Here is a 17,351-nt window from a genome sequence, read left to right as displayed (position 1 = left end):
AAAAGGGTCGCCACAACCAATTATTTCCCAAAGCAACAGGGAGCCGCAGCACAGACGTAAAAGAGCCACATGTGGCTCCAGAGCCGCGGGTTGCCGACCCCCGGTATAGGTGAACCTAAGAGCAAGAAAAGTTTGCCTGTCTCTTTGAGCTTCTGTAGGTGGTTCAAACCTGCCATGTTGTGATTTCTTACTTCCCACGAATTTTACGCTTGCACATCTTCACAACCTGCTAATTACACAGACCACATGATGTTAATTCTCTGCACATCTAACATTAATTGTTCATAGCCAGGACACTCAGCCAGTTTTTGTGCTCACAGTTTGAGTTGCAAGCTATTCCTTTCGCCCGCCAGATGCTATGCATGTTCCTTTGTCCCACCTGGCAGATTAATAGAAACATTTATCACCTTCTGCTGGCCTATTTGAATCTACCTTTCATTTGGACTACTGGCCCCACCATCCTATATTTTCATGATCTTATATTGCATTATTGTACCTAAACTGTAATTTAAATGGTAAGAACCATGTTCTCTCCAGACTATCTGCATTCCATGCCCTCGGGAGAGGTGGTTAACTGAAGCCCCACCTGCTTACTTCAGTTTATGTAAAAGATCCCTTGACACAATTTTGATGAGGAGTAGAGAATTTGGCCCTATATTTCTGGTCAATTGTTATCTCAACAACAGGTTATGTGGTCAGTGTCACAGAGCTGCTTGAGAGATCTGGCCTTGTACAAATGAACAGTGACAATTCCTGCATTACAGAGTGACTGTCCTTCACTGGCTGTAAAACGGTGTGTGGAAAGAGCACCAATTCTCAAATAATCACCTGGTTTAATTGTGGCCTAGCTGCTATTTTGAAACTAATGCAAAATGATAGGGTTTCTGCTTCACCCCTACTCTTTGTGGTTCTGAGTTAATTTTGGTCTGCCCCATCCCGAAATTCTGGTCACACTTCCAGTTTTCAATGGAGCTCAATGGAGACACGAGACTGCGGAAGCTGGAATCTGGAGCAGTGAACAATCTCCTAGAGGGACTCAGCAGCAATTGTGGGAGGAAGGGAATTGTCGATGTTTCAGGTCGAAACATTGGGACTTTGACCCAAAACATAACAGTTCCTTTCCTGATGAAAGGTTTCAAGCTGAAATGTCGTCAATACCTTTCCTCTCACAGATGCTGCTCAACCAGCTGAGTTCCTCCAGCAGATTATTCGTTGTGCCATTAACTCAATGTTTGGCTCCCTATGGTAGGATTGTACAGCCAGTGACACTGAATAACTTCACCTCTCTTCTATGGCTGTCTTTATTTGTCCATGTTGCATCTTCGTTTTTATTTATATTTTTGTTTTAATCTTCATTATTCATTCTGTTCCCTGCTTAAAGGACAGGCATCCCATTCTCCAATCATCTGCAAAGCAAGCTTGAGCTAAGTAATAAGGAAACAGTATTGGGTTTGGTGTGTAGTTTAGAGGTTCAAAGGTTCATTTTACTGTCAGAGTATGCATGTACAATACAACTCTGATTTATGTCTGCTCCAAATAGCCATCAAGTACAGAAAGACCATGGATGCTGATGAAAGAAAAGACATAACTCCCTCCTCCAGCACAAAAAAGAAAAGAAATAAAACTTGCAGACGCCAAAATCCCCCCCCCACAGAAAAAAACGGCGATAGTAACAGTCTCCGAACCCCTCACCTGCAGAGAAAAGAAACAGCAACAATAACAATCCCCGACCCCTTCACTTGCAGAATAAAACAGCGACAGTAGCATCAAACCATACACACACACACACACACACTCACCCACCCACCCCCACCCCACCCACCACCACCACCATGCCACAAGAAAGAAAATATTGAAAAACTTAAGGGAACCAATATAAAGTTCAGTCCAATAATCACATGGCTCTTTAGTGAATTTATTTGGTGAGCTATACAGAATTGGAGGGAAGATTCAGTCACCAGCCCTTGCTGAATATTACGTTTCAGGTACAGGGTTTCAGTGCAGTTAAATGAGGTAGAAAGAAATCAACAGAATGGGGCTCGTTCTGTCTCTGCAGTTAGACTCCACTCTTAACGCTCCATAATAGCTTTTAATTGTAGTTCAAGACTTGCTAAATAACTTGTGTCAGCCGACTGGGTTATGGCAGCTTTAGTGGAATTTTACTGTGCCTTGAGGTCAAAGCTTGCCAATTTGGAGATTGTTGTCCTGTAGAGTCACAATTTATGGAGGGAAGGATAACTTTTACAAAGATGTATTTTGTGGTGTTAGCTGTGTCACCACATCTGCGGTAGAATGCATTATGTTCAAATATCAAAATCAGGTATTGCACCTTTTGTTTATTCTTCCCAGGGAATACTCAGCATATCATCCCATGTTTATAGTCTTCAGCTGCCTTTCATCATTTTAAGAATTTAATATTAAAACTGCAGAGGGGCGAACACTGCATTGATATGCTGCGATTTTGTCTGTCACTATCAGTGATTCATAGTTTCAGCTGCTGATCTGCTTTCTGGTCACAATTTTTATAATTGAAACTCAGACCTGTTTAATATGTCCAAAAGCTGAATGTAGATTAATTTCTCCTCCAGTGGAGCATCTGTGCTTGGTAGCCTCAGTGTAAATAAGATTCCCTTTTTCCTTCAGGAAAATCCATACGTGATGCTGAAACCGAACCACCAGGAACTCCAGGGGAATGACCAGTATGAGGGGTTCTGTGTGGATATGCTGAAGGAGTTATCAGAAATCCTGAAGTTTCATTACAAAATCCAACTGGTAGCTGATGGCGTTTATGGGGTAGCAGAGACCAATGGCACTTGGACTGGAATGATTGGTGAGCTGATTTCGAGGGTAAGTACTGCACAATCCAAAAGACATAGGAACAGAATTAGGCCATTGCTGCTCTGCCATTCCATCATGGCTGATTAATTTTCCCTCTCAGCCCCACTCTCCTGCCATCCCCCCCGTAACCTTTGATCCCCTGACTAATCAAGAACCTATCAACCTCCACTTTAAAATAACCCAATGATGGCCTCCACAGCCGCCTTTGGCAATGAATTCCACAGATTCCCCACCCTCTGGCTAAAGAAATTCCTCCTCACCTCTGTTCTAAAAGGACTATAGGAGACATCCTCTCTATATCCACTCTATCGACCCCTTTCAATATTTGATAGGTTGCATACAGCAAATAAATTAATAATCAGTTTAGAATGGAAGGCTTAAGTAACCTCTCTATGCTATTCAAAATAACACTGAAAATCAGCAGAGCAGTTCAGCAATTTGTGGACATACAGCAATCGATTGGAGGTTGAGATTCCAGCTCAGAACTAGAGATCTCACTCAAGGGGCCAACAGTCATTTTCTTTTTGGCCTACATGACAACACTTCATCATATTTCATTGGTAAATTTGGTGCTCATCATCATGAGGGAAATGGAGCACCTCTCATGCTAAGTCCTGACCAGAAACAAGCACCCCCAGGTGAGACGTATAGCATAAAAGAGAGAGCTGAAGATCATCTTCATTCACCTTATACCCAGATTCACTCTTATTTGTACTACACTAGGATCTGGGACTCCCGGTGTGGCCTTTTCTACGTCAGTAAAATCCTTCATGTAGTGGGGGACCGCATCATTGAGCACCTTTGCCCTGTCCACTGCAAAAGGCAGGATTTCCCATTGACCACCCATTTTAATTTGCCTTCCCATTCCCATTCTGAAATGGTGGTCCATGGCCTCCTCTACTGCCATGATGAGGCCACTCTCAAGCTGTAAGAGCAGTACCTTTATTATTCTGTCTATTTTCCCCCCTCCCCTTCTCTCTTTTTCCATTCCCATTCTAGTTCTCTTCTCATCCCTTCTCTTCACCTGCCCATCACCTCCCCCAATGCCCCTTCCTCCTTATCTGTCTTCTATGGTCCACAGCCTTCTCCAATCAGAGTCCCTCTTCTCAGCCCTCTACCTCTTCCACCTATCCCCTCCCACCTTCTTACTTCATTCCTCCCTCCCCCAATCACCCAATTTCCCCCTCAACCTGGCCTCACCTGTCACCTACCAGCTTGCACTCTCTTCCCTGCCCGCACCATTCTGGCTTCCGCCCCCTTCCTTTCCAGTCCTGATGAAGGGTTTCGGCCAAAAGCATCTACTGTTTGTTCCCCTCCATAGATGCTGCCTGACTTTCCAAGGTCCACTGACGTTTTGTGTGTGTTGCTCAAGATTTCCAGCATCCGCAGAATCTCTTATGTTTATGCTGTACTGCACCAATTTAACAGTTAGCTTCCTTTCTCTGTCATTCTGTTCTGCACTCTCCATTATATTTACGTGCTATTGCAACTCAAGTCACCTTTAGCCAAATAAAAAAAACATTTAGTTCCATTTGAAAAGATATAGAAGATGTAACATACAAGTCGTAGTTCAATATTAGTAAATCATCATTTGTGATTGGCGTAAGAACGCTGTGAGTCAGCTATAACACGGGATTGGAATTGTCAATAAACCAACAGCACTGGGGTGATCAGATTAAGTGATAGATGGTAGAAGATACAGGGATGCTAGAGCTAAGAGTGATGTGGTGGTCAGGATTGTTGAAGATGACAAGGTTAGGGAAGCCAAGCAGATAGAGTTTAACCCAGATAAATATGAGGTGTTGCACCTTGGTAGAGCAAATGCAAGGAGACAGTACAGAGAGATCTCAGGATCCAAGTTCATAGCTCCTTGAAATTGGCTACAAAGGTCGATAAAGTGGTAAAGAAGGCTTATGGAATTCTTAAGGAGTCAACAGGTTTATAGAGTTGTACAATTTTATAGAGCTCTGGTGATGCCACACCTGGAGTATTGCATACAGTTCTGGCCACCCACTATAAGAGGGATGTTGAGACTTTGGAGAGGGTGCAGAAGAGGTTTACCAAGATACTGCCCGGTTTTGAGGGTATATGCTATCATGAGAGGCTGGACAAACTTGGGCTGTTGTCATTGGAGCAGTGGAGACTGAGGAGAGAGATCTGATAGAGATTATGAGAGGCATAGATAAAGTAAATAGGTAATATCTGTTTCCCAGGGTTCAAGTGTCTAATACTAGAGGGTATGCATTGAGGGTGAGAGGGGCTAGATTCAAGGGGGACATGAAGGATAAGTTTTTTACTCAGAGGGTGATGGATACCTGGAATGCACTGCCTGGTATGGTGGTAGAGGCAAATACATTAAAGGCTTTTAAGAGACATTTGGATAGACACACGGATGTAAGGAAGATGGAGGGATATGGACATGGTGTAGGTAGGAGGAATTAGTGTTTGGGTGTCTTTTGAGTTGATTTTTAGCTGGTTCAGCACAACATTGTGGGTCGAATGGCCTGGTCCTGTGCTGTACTCTTCTATGTCCTACATGAGTGATGGACCAGGATGTTTGGGGAAATGTAGTCAAGTCTCATGGAGCCAAATGTAACGAGGTGATAGGATGAAGATTATTCTGTCAGGGTGACCAGTTCCATTTCCTGCTCTAGTTTTTATGGTCAAAAACATTCATTGTTTCTTTCTCCTTAACGACCCACAAATTCCCAAATTCAATTAGCACAGGTTCATATGTACTAGGTAACTCAACCCATTATGAACTGTTGGTGCAAATAATTTGAAGCTTTGAAATATAATTATAGGTGGGATGCAACGATGGAAATAGTTTTTAGTGTCAATCCTGCTGCCATACCATGTCCCCTCTGCTCCAATGTGCTGCAAGTATCTGGATCAGTATCACAACTGACTGCTTCCTTGCTTTTTTTGATTTCCACATTAGGATTGCCTTTTCCAGTGGCACTTAAGTTCAGGTTTATTGTTTTTAGACATGCATACACGGGGAATAAATGCCATACTAATTTGCTTTTTGCAGCAACAGCGTAGTACATTTCAAGGCAAACACAAACATAAGTTAACATAAACTTAAATTAACATAAATTATACATAACTTAAACAAGATCAAATAAACATAATAACACGGGCAAGAGAAAGGAAAAATATATAGCTCGAGGTTATTTGTGTGCATAGTAATTCATCACATGGTTTAGACTTTACCTACCCACAAAAAAATTGTATAGCATTTTGTGTATGTATTATTCATGTAAGATATTCCATGTATAACAGTATTGATATTTGTGTTAAATCCAAGTAATAGACTCACCTATATATATCATATGTTGCAAAAAAATAATGCAGTGGTCTAGAATTTTCTGTAAAAATACTGTCATGTGAATGTTTCTATCATTCTTAATGCACAAAAAAAAAAGCAGCTGGTGTTGAGGAAAAGTGTCTCATGAATTCTCAGTCAAAATCACGTTTATTATCCCTGACATATGTTGAGAAATTTGTTGTTCTGTGGCAGAGGTAGTGTGGAAAACATTTGTAAAAAATTACCCTAAATTACAATAAAAATAAGTAAATAGTGCAAAAGACGAATTATGAGGTAGTGTTCATGGGTTCATTTGGACCGCATGGTAGCATAGTAGTATAGACAACACTTTACAATACAGGCAACCTGGGTTCAATTCCCTCCACTGTCTGTAAGGAGTTTGTATGTTCTCCTTGTGATCGCATGGGTTTCCTCCAGATGCTCCAGTTTCCTCCCACAATCCAAAGATGTACCAGTTGGTAGGTTAGGTTAGTTGGTCAATGTAAATTGTCTCATGTTTAGACTAGGGTTGCTGAGCAGCGTGGCTCAAAGGGCCTGATCTGCAATGTATCTCAATAAATAAAATAAATAAATAGACCATTCAGAAATCTGATGACAGAAGGGAAGAAGTTTTAGGATCTTGAGTGTACGCTTTTACCTCCTTCCCAATGGTAGTAATGAGTAGAGTACATGCCCGGGGTGTGAGGGTCTTTAACGATGGAAGCCGCCTAGTAGAGGCACCACCTTTTGAAGATGTCCTTGATAGTGGGGAGGCTTGAGCCCATGATGGAGCTGACTGAGTCTACAACACTCTGCAGTCTCTTTTGATCCTGTGCATTGGAGCTTCCACACCAAGCAGTGGTGCAACCAGCTATAATGCTCTCCACAGTACATCTTTTGAAATTTGCTAGAGTTTAGTGACATAACAAATTTCCTCAAGCTCCTTATGAAGTATTGCAACTGACTTGCCTTCTGTGTGATTGCATCAATGTGTTGCGGCCAGAATAGATCCTCTGAAATGTTGACATCGAGGAATTTGAGGGTGCTCACCCTTTCCTGTTTTGGCCTCTCACTGAGGATTGGTGTGTGTTCTCCTGACTTCCTCTTCCTGAAATTCATGATCAATTCCTTGGCCTTGCTGACACTGCGTGCAAGGTTGATTTTGCAACACCATTCGGCCACCTGCTCAGCCACAGGTTTTTTTTTGACAACTTGCATAAATAATAAAAGCATAATTACTTACCCATTTCCCAGGAGAAAATGTCTCCCATCCATTTGAAAGGAGGTTATGATGCTTGTGCTGGAGGATTTCACCCAGCACTTGTTGAGGGACAGTTTTTCTGGCCTGCGAGCTGGCAGAACAGTTGGACTCCATGAGGAACTGCAGAAAACATGATCATAGCCTTGCACTTTATTTATCCACTTGCACTGGACTTTTGCAGCATGGTAGCATAGCAGTTAGTTTAATACTTTAACAGTGTCAATGATTGGAGTTCAATTCCCTCCCGTCTGTAAATAGCTTATACGTTCTCCCCACGACCACGTGAGTTTCCTCCAGGCGCTCCCAGATTCCAAAGACAGATGGTTTAGTAAGTTGTGGGCATGCTATGTTGCCAATGAAAGCACGGTGACACTTGTGGGCTGCCCCCAGCACATCCTTGAACTGTGTTGCTTGTTGACACAAACTTTGCATTTCACTGTATGTTTCAATGTTTTGATGTACATGTTATATTACATAAAGGTAATCTTTATGATATTTACTTTCCCTGTGTCTGCAACAGCATTTTGTGCATTCTGATTTTGTTTTACCACCTTGATGTACTTGTGTAGGGCATGATGTTACTGGATGGGACACAAACAAGGATTTATGTTGTATCTCGGTTCATGTGACAATAATAAACCAATTTACCAATTTAGATGAAATTTGGCATGTGTGTGTGTGTTTATGTGAGATAGAGAGAGAAAGAGAGATACTGCAAATGTCTTATTCAGTCCCCTCTGATCTATCTGTTATACATGTATTTACAGAAAGCCGATCTGGCAGTAGCAGGCTTAACCATTACAGCTGAACGTGAGAAGGTCATCGATTTCTCCAAACCATTTATGACTCTTGGAATTAGCATCCTGTACCGTGTTCAGATGGTAAGAGATCAGCTGTCCTGTCACTATCCCATTAAATAGCACCGAATTATTCGTGCAATTTGCTTTCCTTTTACACAATGCCAAATGCAGTAACAGTCTCTGCTGCAATGCAGAACAAGTTGGTTGTTACCTTTGAGTAAAGTATGAAACAGAGACCCATCTTCCCCCTCTAGTTACATAAATATGCAATGGTACTCTTGGGGGAAAAACAGACTAACACATTTTCCTCAACCATTCACACTTATCTCCTCATCTTCTCTTGGAATTATATAAGACATGACATAAATGCAAGTCTTTCTTTGCTGAAGTAGAGTTCTAAAGGTAACCAATCTAAGCAAGTGTGAAAGAATCTAGTAACTCTTTACAAATGTTCCTTGAACTGTGTGTTTCCAGTTCAGGCTCAGCAGAAATGTCAAAAAGGGACATTTCTTTCAAGGAATATTGTGGGGCACAGTGATTGTAACACCATGAGGTTTTAAGTAATTATGGAGAAATCAAATGTGAAAATACTTAACAGGGAGAAGGCTGATCTCAATGAATTGGAAATAGATTTGGCCCAAGTGGACTGCAATCAAAAATGCAGAAAAGACTATCTGAGCAGATATAGGATGGGCGGAGAACAGACACATTTTCACAAAGAGGAAGGGAAAGATATCCAAAATTACATTCCTTTTTTTTTAATTTTTAATTTTTTAAAATTTAATAAAAAATTTTGATGCCACTAAGTAGATGGCAATGCCTTAACCATTTGTGTGTTGTAAGGCCACTAGGGCCCCTTCCATCCTTATCAAGGGGAGTGCTAACCTTCTCTCCTTTCATACAACACCAAAATTACATTCCTTTGACGACAAAAGACATGACCTCAAAATTGCGCGCAGTAATCCTGTTTTTGAGTGCCTCGAGCATTTTAAAATACCAACTGTGATGAACTCACACACTTACTAGGATAATTTCTAGGTAATGGTTCATTGTTTAAAAGGCTATCACTCAATCAAGCAGGGCAGGTAGGTAATTGTGTCAATCAGTGTGCAGTGTGGCTTTGATTCCAGAAATGCAATTTGCTAAAAATAACTTTCAAAATCCGACACAAGATGAATAGCAGAAAGGAACCCCGTTTACTCATTCGTTCTCTCTTCACAACCATCAAATGTTCATTAAACAGATCAGTTATTACAGAGTAACACACACAAAATGCTGGAGGAACTCAGCAGGTCAGGCTGCATCTATCCAGAGGGATAAAGAGCCAGCATTTCAGACTGAGACCCTTATCGTGTGTGTGTGTGTGTGAGAGAGAGAGAGAGAGAGACTCCGGATTTGCAGCAGCTCCAGAATTTCTTGTGTTTATCATCTATTACTGCATTTTTTGTTTTTGATTGATTTCTTCTGATGGGCATTTCAATTCTCTACAGTCGGGAAAGTTCCAGAAGTTTGTAGGGATGGCACGGTAGCATATCAGTTAGCATAACGCTATTACAGCACCAGCGACTGGGTCCGATTCTGACGCTGTATATTCTCCCTGTGGCTGCAGGGTGCTCCAATTTTCTTCCACATCACAAAGACACATGGATTAGTAGGTTAAAAAGAATGCTTAATAGGTGTAATAGGGCAGCACAGCCTCATTGGGCTAGAAGGGCCTGTTACCATACTGTATCTCTAAACAGGTCGTGGTGAAGGAGCTTCAGTGATTTCCTGGTGTCTGCACAAATCAATTGTACTGAGATATGATGCACTATTAAGCATTCCATTTTAAATTACAGAACTGAGCACAGAGGACAGGCATCTGGATTATGATGGGAAAAGCTCAGAACAAGAAACATACCTGCTCAGGGAGGTCAGGAAACAATTCTGAGAGTCATAGTGAGGTACAAGCTCTTCAAGCCCTTCAGCTCACAGAGTCCACACTGACCATCAACAGACTTGTCCAAGGGAAGGGCATTAGGACCCATACAGCTTGGCACCGGTGTCGTCGCAGAGCAATGTGTGGTTAAGTGACTTGCTCAAGGACACACACGCAGCCTGAGCCAAGTCTCGAACTAGTGATCTACAGATCACTAGACGAATGCCTTAACCACTTGGCCAGGCACCAACCTCTACTGCCATCCCTCTAGGCACCCTCCACTCTGACATTTCTCCTATAACTTCCTCCATTCACCTTGAGCAGATGACCTTTGATCATTGCTGTCCTGGGACAAAGGTGCTGGCTATTCACTCTATCTGTGCCTCTTATAATTTGATACACCTCTTTTGAGTCACCTTTCATCATCCTTTGTTCCAAAGAGAAAAGCATCCAGGCAGCATCCTGGTAAATCTCTTCTGTCTATACCCAAGATGCAGTCATTTGAACTTGCATGGCAACAAACAGACCTGGGATGGTTGCTCTTTGTGTTGCACTGGGGGGCCATGACATTGGCCACCAGATCCATCAGTGCACGGACCCACCGGTTAGCTGGAAAGGATGGAATTCATGCTGCTTAACACTGCCCGCAGGGTTTCAGGCTTCCAGATCCATCAGGCACGTTACTCTGCATTCCCATTTGTAGCCTGGCCCATTGAAACCAGCTTTACAGCACGAGCAATCACCAATCAGGGTTTGATTGCCGCCACTGTCTGTAAGGAGTGTGTACGTTCTCCCTTTGACCACGTGGGTTTCCTCCAGGTGCTCTGGTTTTCTCCCACATTCCAAAAATTTACAGGTTGGGGTTTGTAAGTTATGGGCATGCCATGTTGGCACTGAAGCTTGGCGACACTTGCCCAGCACAACGATGCACTTCACTGTATCTTTTGATGTGCATGTAGGAAATAAAGCTAATCTTTAAAATCTTTAGAAGTCTCTACCATTGAGTTGGCACACAGACTTATTATCTGGCAATATTATCTTATTATTAACTTCTGTGCAGTTCCTGGCCTATGCATTGGCTGCTCTTGTAGCCACCAAATTATGAGCAATTCTGATATATAAGCTTGGTTGAGTATTTGAAAATCAATGACAATGTGTGTTCATCATCATGAAGGACAAAGGTCACTTCTTTGGTCATACCCACAATTACTAGTGTATGTACACACCAACATGCTTTCTCCTTCTGGCTACTCAGTACTGCATGAGCAATAATCCTGAATGCTTTGCTTCTTTCTGACCAAGAGCCACTGGAATAGCCCTGGTCATCTCCAATTGCTGCTTGAATACTGGTTAATCCACCATATCCACTCCCTCAACCAACCCTCCCACCCCTCCTTATAGGCAATGTGGCCAAGGCCTGTTCTGCAGTCTGTGTGTACAACAGAATTACATTACTGGAGATTTCACACTAAACTACTTTAATGTGACACGTCAGGCATCGTAAAGCATCTAGCTCATATATTCTTTAAATTATTTCTCCTGATATAGTTGAATTTATTGAGCGTGTTACATTCAAAGCCTTCCCATTTTTTCTAATACTTCTGCTGTTTTAGGTAAGGAAAATACTTCTGTGTTTTTCTATATTCAAAAGAAAAAAAAAGTTTCCACTTATTTCCTTGTCAAATTAATGTTAGAAACTCAGTGGTGAATTGGAGGAAAGTGACTAAACATGAAACATCTGTAATAATCCTGCATTAATGCATTAATTCAGCAGGTCTGGGTTACAGGAGAAAACAAAGCTGTACCTTGGTGGCTTTATGCCAAATACAATTTGCAGTCCAGGATGAAGTGCAGGCAACTAGAGAATTTTTCAAGAAAATGTATTTTTGCAAGCGGGAAGTCCAGCAGAACACTGCAGACCATGGCCTGACTTGTTGTAGATGCTCTAATAAAACGCTGGTCGCCGGATGAAATGGCCAAACATTCAGAAGGCAAGCTGTTTAAAACCTATAAGAGCAAAAGCGGAATTTTACTGAATTTTAAAAAAAGCCAGAGCAGGTTTCTAGTTAGCCAACAGATCCATGATGAACCAGCAGCTCGCTGCGTTCAAGAATTTCCATGCATGTACCCAAATTGACTGTACTTCACTGCATTGGCCTGATAGCTGAGCAAGAAACTAAACACTATACTCTCAGGGCCCTCATCCTTTCCGCATTCATTCAAATAAAATTAGAGATTTTCTATTAAAATTTAAGTGTGGTTTATGTTTACTTTATTAAAATTTATATTATTTTTTTAATTAATTAACATTTTCATGAGTTTTAAAACATTATTTTTAATTATTTATATTTTATATTTTTCAGCACTCTCCAAATATCTCTGACCATTAGCAATACTTAAATGTAATAAAAACATTTTCTCACATAACTTGCCAACAGTGTGTTGGGAGCAGAGTAGTTACAAAATATGTGTGCAGCTACGGGATGGAGCAAACCGTAGTCAGCAGATACAGCTCAGAAGCAGGGTGACCCAAACCAATGTTACAGCGACATAGAAAAGTGCATAGAAAATAAGCTGAGTTGCTCAATATCAAATCAAGATTGCCCTCTCTGTTCCATTATCAAATCAACTTTGTCCTTTCTGCTCCATTTGTGTTTATTTTTAACATCAGAAGTCGCCCGGTGTAGGAGAGTAAGAACCAGAATAAATGACACAGCAAGGAAAACCCTGGCAAAGAAAAGGCTGCTATAATAGCAAAGGATTTGAAGCATAGAGCCCTTCAAGGCTTTAGAGGCACACATTCATTTCATGATCAAACTGTTCATCATGATCATCATTTATGCTTAGCTCCATAACTTACATTAATATTTCCATACACAATCTACAGATGCTTAATAATTCATGTAATGGCAATACAATATTTAATTGGACATGCAGTTATTTGGCCATAATGTTGCTTCTGCTTTCTTCATGTGTTGCAAACAATGTAACAGCATTGTTTTATAGCAGAGCTAAATATACTTAGCAAAAAGTGTTTCATTTTGTACTTCTCTCAGATTTAGCACAGGCACTGATACGTTATAACTATTGGCAATACTGAGAATCTGGGACATTGTAAGGTTAATAGATCAGGAAGAGCAAAGGTAGAATCATTTACGAGTAGATATAAGGGGCGGAAAGTTAATGCTCGTGAAATAGCCAACATTTTCTTCAACTCACTTGGAGAGCTGCTACAAAGAGGTTCAGGGGCAGCACGGTAGCTTAGCAGTTTGCGTAAGCTGTTACAGCGCTGGTGACCTGAGTTCAATTCTAGTGTCTTTGGTAAGGAGTTTGTATATTCCCCCATGACCACGTGAGTTTCTCCGGGTGCTCCAGTTTACTCCCAAAGTCCAAAGACATATGGGTTAATAGGTTATTTGTCACATGGGTGTAATTGGGTGGTGTTGGCTCATTGGGTTGGAAGGGCCATTAGTGTACTGTTTCTCTAAGTAAAATTTTAAAAAATTTAAATGGTACCATCACTGTTTTCCACTACCCTTTGGTCAGAAACGACTAAATAGCTCTCTCCTGGAATCTGCCATCAGATCCATGGTCCAAGAGCTTAGGACTCATGGGGGGTTATGATCTTCTCATCCCCTGATATTTTCCTTATCTTTGTCTTAACCACAATTAACCAGGTAAAAATTTTGCTCCTGCTCCTATCATCTTGTCAAGATGGATTAGCAGGAGGGGAAAAAAAACTACTACAAGCTCAATATAAGTGGGCATAAACCTTTTGAATTAGGGAAACAGAGGGAATGAAGTTTATGGCTCCATGTTGCTTCTCAGCATGCCATGCCACTGCACAGTCCAGTGCCCTGTAATGTGCCAGCACTGTGCCGGATTCCCAGTGGGTGAAACGTCCTGCTGCCAACCTCCTGGTTGGTTCTCTAATGACCTGTCTCATAACTGTTGCAACTGCTTCTATTGTGTCAATGATGGCTGAACGAACATTGCTAATTAATCTTCTTTCATGGGACAGTTGAAGCACTAAATGAAAGACTTCAAGTTCTCCATCGGAATAGATATTTAGTATGTTGAGCAGAAGACAGATGTTGGAGGAAGTAAAGAGGAGAAACAAACATGAAGCAGGAACCCAACCATGTCCTTGGATTTAGATCCCATGTTCCTGCATCCTAAAGTTCTATTCATTGTTTGTATTACTTGTATTTTCATTCCTATCCATTACCTGGTCAGTTTAGTGGTAGATGTTATAATGCAGCGAATGGTGACAACATGGACTGTCCCATTGAACAGTGGTAGTTGGTTTATATTTGTCATGTGTACTATGCTGTTTTGCATGCCATTCGTGCAGATCATTTCATTACATCAGTGCATTGAGGCAATACAAGGAAAAACAACAGAATGCAGGGTAAGGTGCTACAGTTACAGAAAAGTGCAATGCAGGCAGATAATAAGGTGCAAGGCAGACAACCAGGTAGACCGTGAGGTCAAGAGTCCATCTTATCATAGTGAGTGACCATTCAATACAAAAGCCACATCAAGTCTATCCTTGAGCCTTGTGACAGTGCTTTCAGGCTTTTGTTATCTTCTGCCCAATGGGAAGGAGGAAAAGAGATAGAATCTACAGGGTAGGTGGGGTCTTTGATGTCGCTGGCAGCTTTACTGAGGCAGCAAGAAATGGAGACAGTCCATGGAAGGGAGTCCAGTTTTTGTGAGGTGCTGCACTGTGTCCTCAACTAGTGAAAGAAGCTGAATGAATAACTAGTCATTATTAAAGAACAAGAAAGTTAAAAATGTATCCAAGGGAAAGAGAAATTAAGAGTTCTTTTAGCTTTAGAACCAATGGAGTAAGAATGGTTAATTTAATAGACTGCTGTTCAGAGACCTTAACTGAGAGTTTGAATTTGGGACAACAGGTATGGAATTTAAATTCAAGTAATTAAGTAAATTAGGGATAATATAACAGTAATCATGATACTACCAGATTGTTGTAGAGATCCATCTGGTTCATTAATCTCCTTAGCTGTCTGGTTCATTAATCCCTGCCCTATATAGCTCTGGACCCACCAATATTATTGATGCTCAACTCAGGGGCAATAAATGTTGGACAATAAATTCAATTCTTACCAGTAGTGTTCATATCCCACGAAGGAATAAGTAGAGAAGAATGAAGGCCAGCTTAGATTCCACTTTGAGTTCACTAAAGCATTACAAAGGTTGAAAAAATGGCTACTATGCATACAAGTAAATTGCATAAAATCAATTTTTTTTTTGTAGTTCAAAGCTGCGATTGAGTTTGGTAAAAATAAAATGAACAGAAATGCAGAAATTATCTGTAAAATGAGCCTGATGTGAGCAATTGCTTTTATCTTCACAGCTCCATTGAATTTCTATGAACTTGGAGATCAAATAGAGCATAAGGTTAATAATAAATTATTTATTGACAAAATGTTTATTATAATTATAGAGGCAAGATGAAAACTAACTTTTGACAGCTTGATCATTACCTTCTGTAAAAATCTTTGTCGCGTAAATACTAAAGAGGTCAGCTTATTTTTATGCTTCTGTTCCATTCGTATGAGGCGAGGAGATATGACCAGTATTGGGGAACAAGACATGTCCAGGATATTAAAGAGCTGACCTTAATACATTTGTTAATGGTTTAGGTACTCTGAGAGCTTTTTATAAATTTGTCTAAAGAGATGCAAGAATGCCAAATGAGGGGCTTGTTTTCCAAATTTCCCCATTTCCCCAAAACCATGTAATCAAAATTAATGTGGAGAAAACCCACTGGTTAACATGTGTGGTTGCAAAAATAAAAATTAATTAACTACAAAGGATACAAGGAAGCTATGTAAGTGCCACAGGCACATGATGTATATTTCAACACACTAACCAAACTCTGTGTGTACCATCTAAAAAATGCACTGCAGTTATTCACCTCAGCTTATCTCCAAAATCCCACAACAAAGTGCAAGGGCAACAGGTACATAGTAATACTCTCCTTCAAAAGACACACCATCCTGACCTAAAATTATGTAACCATTCCTTCATTGTCACCAGGTGTAACTTGTAGCATTCCTTCCAGGAAATACTGACACAGTTCAAAAAGGTGGCTCACTGCCACCTTACCTAGGGCAATTAAAGACGAGCAAAATCTGTTGACCTTGCCAGCAACATTCATATCCTAACAAATAAATAAATAGCAGATATGGAATTGTTCTTGATAGCAAGGAAGCATTGTGAAGCACATTCAGTAGGCCATATCATTGAGGCCAAGTGAGGTGTTGATAGATGATTCCAGACCACGTCAACTATCGTTGTCCTGTAGAGGTTTGGTGTAGAGATTTTGCTGGCTGCTCACTGTGCAGAACCTGCTATCTCTTTGGCATTATGGGGGCTGCAAAGGAAAAAGCCATCAGGACCATCACAGAGGCTGCTGAGCGAGCCTCCAGATGACTATGGATCAAGAGGTGTGACCCGTGGACCAATGTTGCTGGGACACAAGCCAGGGCCTGATCAACCCTGGCTGAATAAGAATGTCTGACTTTGAAAGACCCAAATCACTTAATGACCCCAGGCTGCATCATTGATGATGTGTCCCTGCGTATTCTTGGATCTATCTCAGCATCAGACTGAATGAACCATGACATTGCTTTCAGAGGAGAGAGTAATGTTCCAGTATCATTTACTGGTTAAGGAGATCAGATAATAAACAGACTATTATTCATTTGAACACAAACCACTTATCCATCTGCAAGATGATGTCTATAAACTGTTTAAAGATCTGTGAAATTGCATTTCACCCACCTCGTTCTTGTTGCTATGTATGTTGTTTATTGTTATTCCTGCTCTTGTGTAGTGCAACGACCCCATGCCAATGATTCCTTTCCTTGCTGTATTTCAGGGTAGGAAACCTGGTTATTTTTCCTTCCTGGACCCTTTCTCTCCTGGTGTTTGGCTCTTCATGGTGCTTGCCTATCTTGCAGTCAGTTGTGTTCTCTTCCTTGTAGCCAGGTATAGTCACTTGGGAGTCCTGTGAAACCATTGTTTGTTTTATTAATTTCTTCTGTATGTACATGAGCATGTCAATGCATTTATTATTGTCTGCAAATCCTAATGTTGATTAAAGTAGCATATCTATCTAAGTCACATCTAATGAAACAAGAGCTAAGAAGCTCTTGTTAAAGCTCATTAATGATCTCTGCAGACTTGAGGGTT

General features: G+C 41.0%; 1 protein-coding gene, 1 long non-coding RNA gene and 1 other non-coding gene across 5 annotated transcripts in view; 1 reads left to right on the top strand and 2 right to left on the bottom strand.

Moving 5' to 3' along the window:
• grik4 (glutamate receptor, ionotropic, kainate 4) overlaps positions 1–17,351 on the top strand; it is a 123,048-nt gene that overhangs the window by 78,179 nt on the left and 27,518 nt on the right. For all 3 annotated transcript variants that reach the window (XM_059957053.1, XM_059957051.1, XM_059957052.1), the window contains exons 12-14: positions 2,644–2,847; positions 8,177–8,290; positions 17,038–17,147. In XM_059957053.1, the coding sequence (XP_059813036.1) occupies positions 2,644–2,847; positions 8,177–8,290; positions 17,038–17,147 (428 nt within the window). The remainder of the gene's footprint in view (positions 1–2,643; positions 2,848–8,176; positions 8,291–17,037; positions 17,148–17,351) is intronic.
• LOC132385187 (uncharacterized) overlaps positions 2,724–17,351 on the bottom strand; it is a 63,609-nt gene continuing 48,981 nt past the window's right edge. The window contains exons 3-6 of the long non-coding RNA XR_009509105.1: positions 16,941–17,166; positions 11,933–12,134; positions 7,392–7,529; positions 2,724–2,854 (exon numbers count right to left, since the gene is read on the bottom strand). This is a non-coding gene — a long non-coding RNA (uncharacterized LOC132385187). The remainder of the gene's footprint in view (positions 2,855–7,391; positions 7,530–11,932; positions 12,135–16,940; positions 17,167–17,351) is intronic.
• Positions 8,993–9,116, bottom strand: LOC132385320 (U6atac minor spliceosomal RNA). Its single transcript, XR_009509150.1, has one exon. It is a non-coding gene; the product is annotated as a U6atac minor spliceosomal RNA (small nuclear RNA).

Source organism: Hypanus sabinus, chromosome X2 (genome assembly GCF_030144855.1).
Source record: "Hypanus sabinus isolate sHypSab1 chromosome X2, sHypSab1.hap1, whole genome shotgun sequence".
NCBI classification, from domain to species: Eukaryota; Metazoa; Chordata; class Chondrichthyes; order Myliobatiformes; family Dasyatidae; genus Hypanus; species Hypanus sabinus.
Note: the sequence above shows the minus strand (reverse complement) of the source record. Positions and strands in the feature narration are given on the sequence as shown.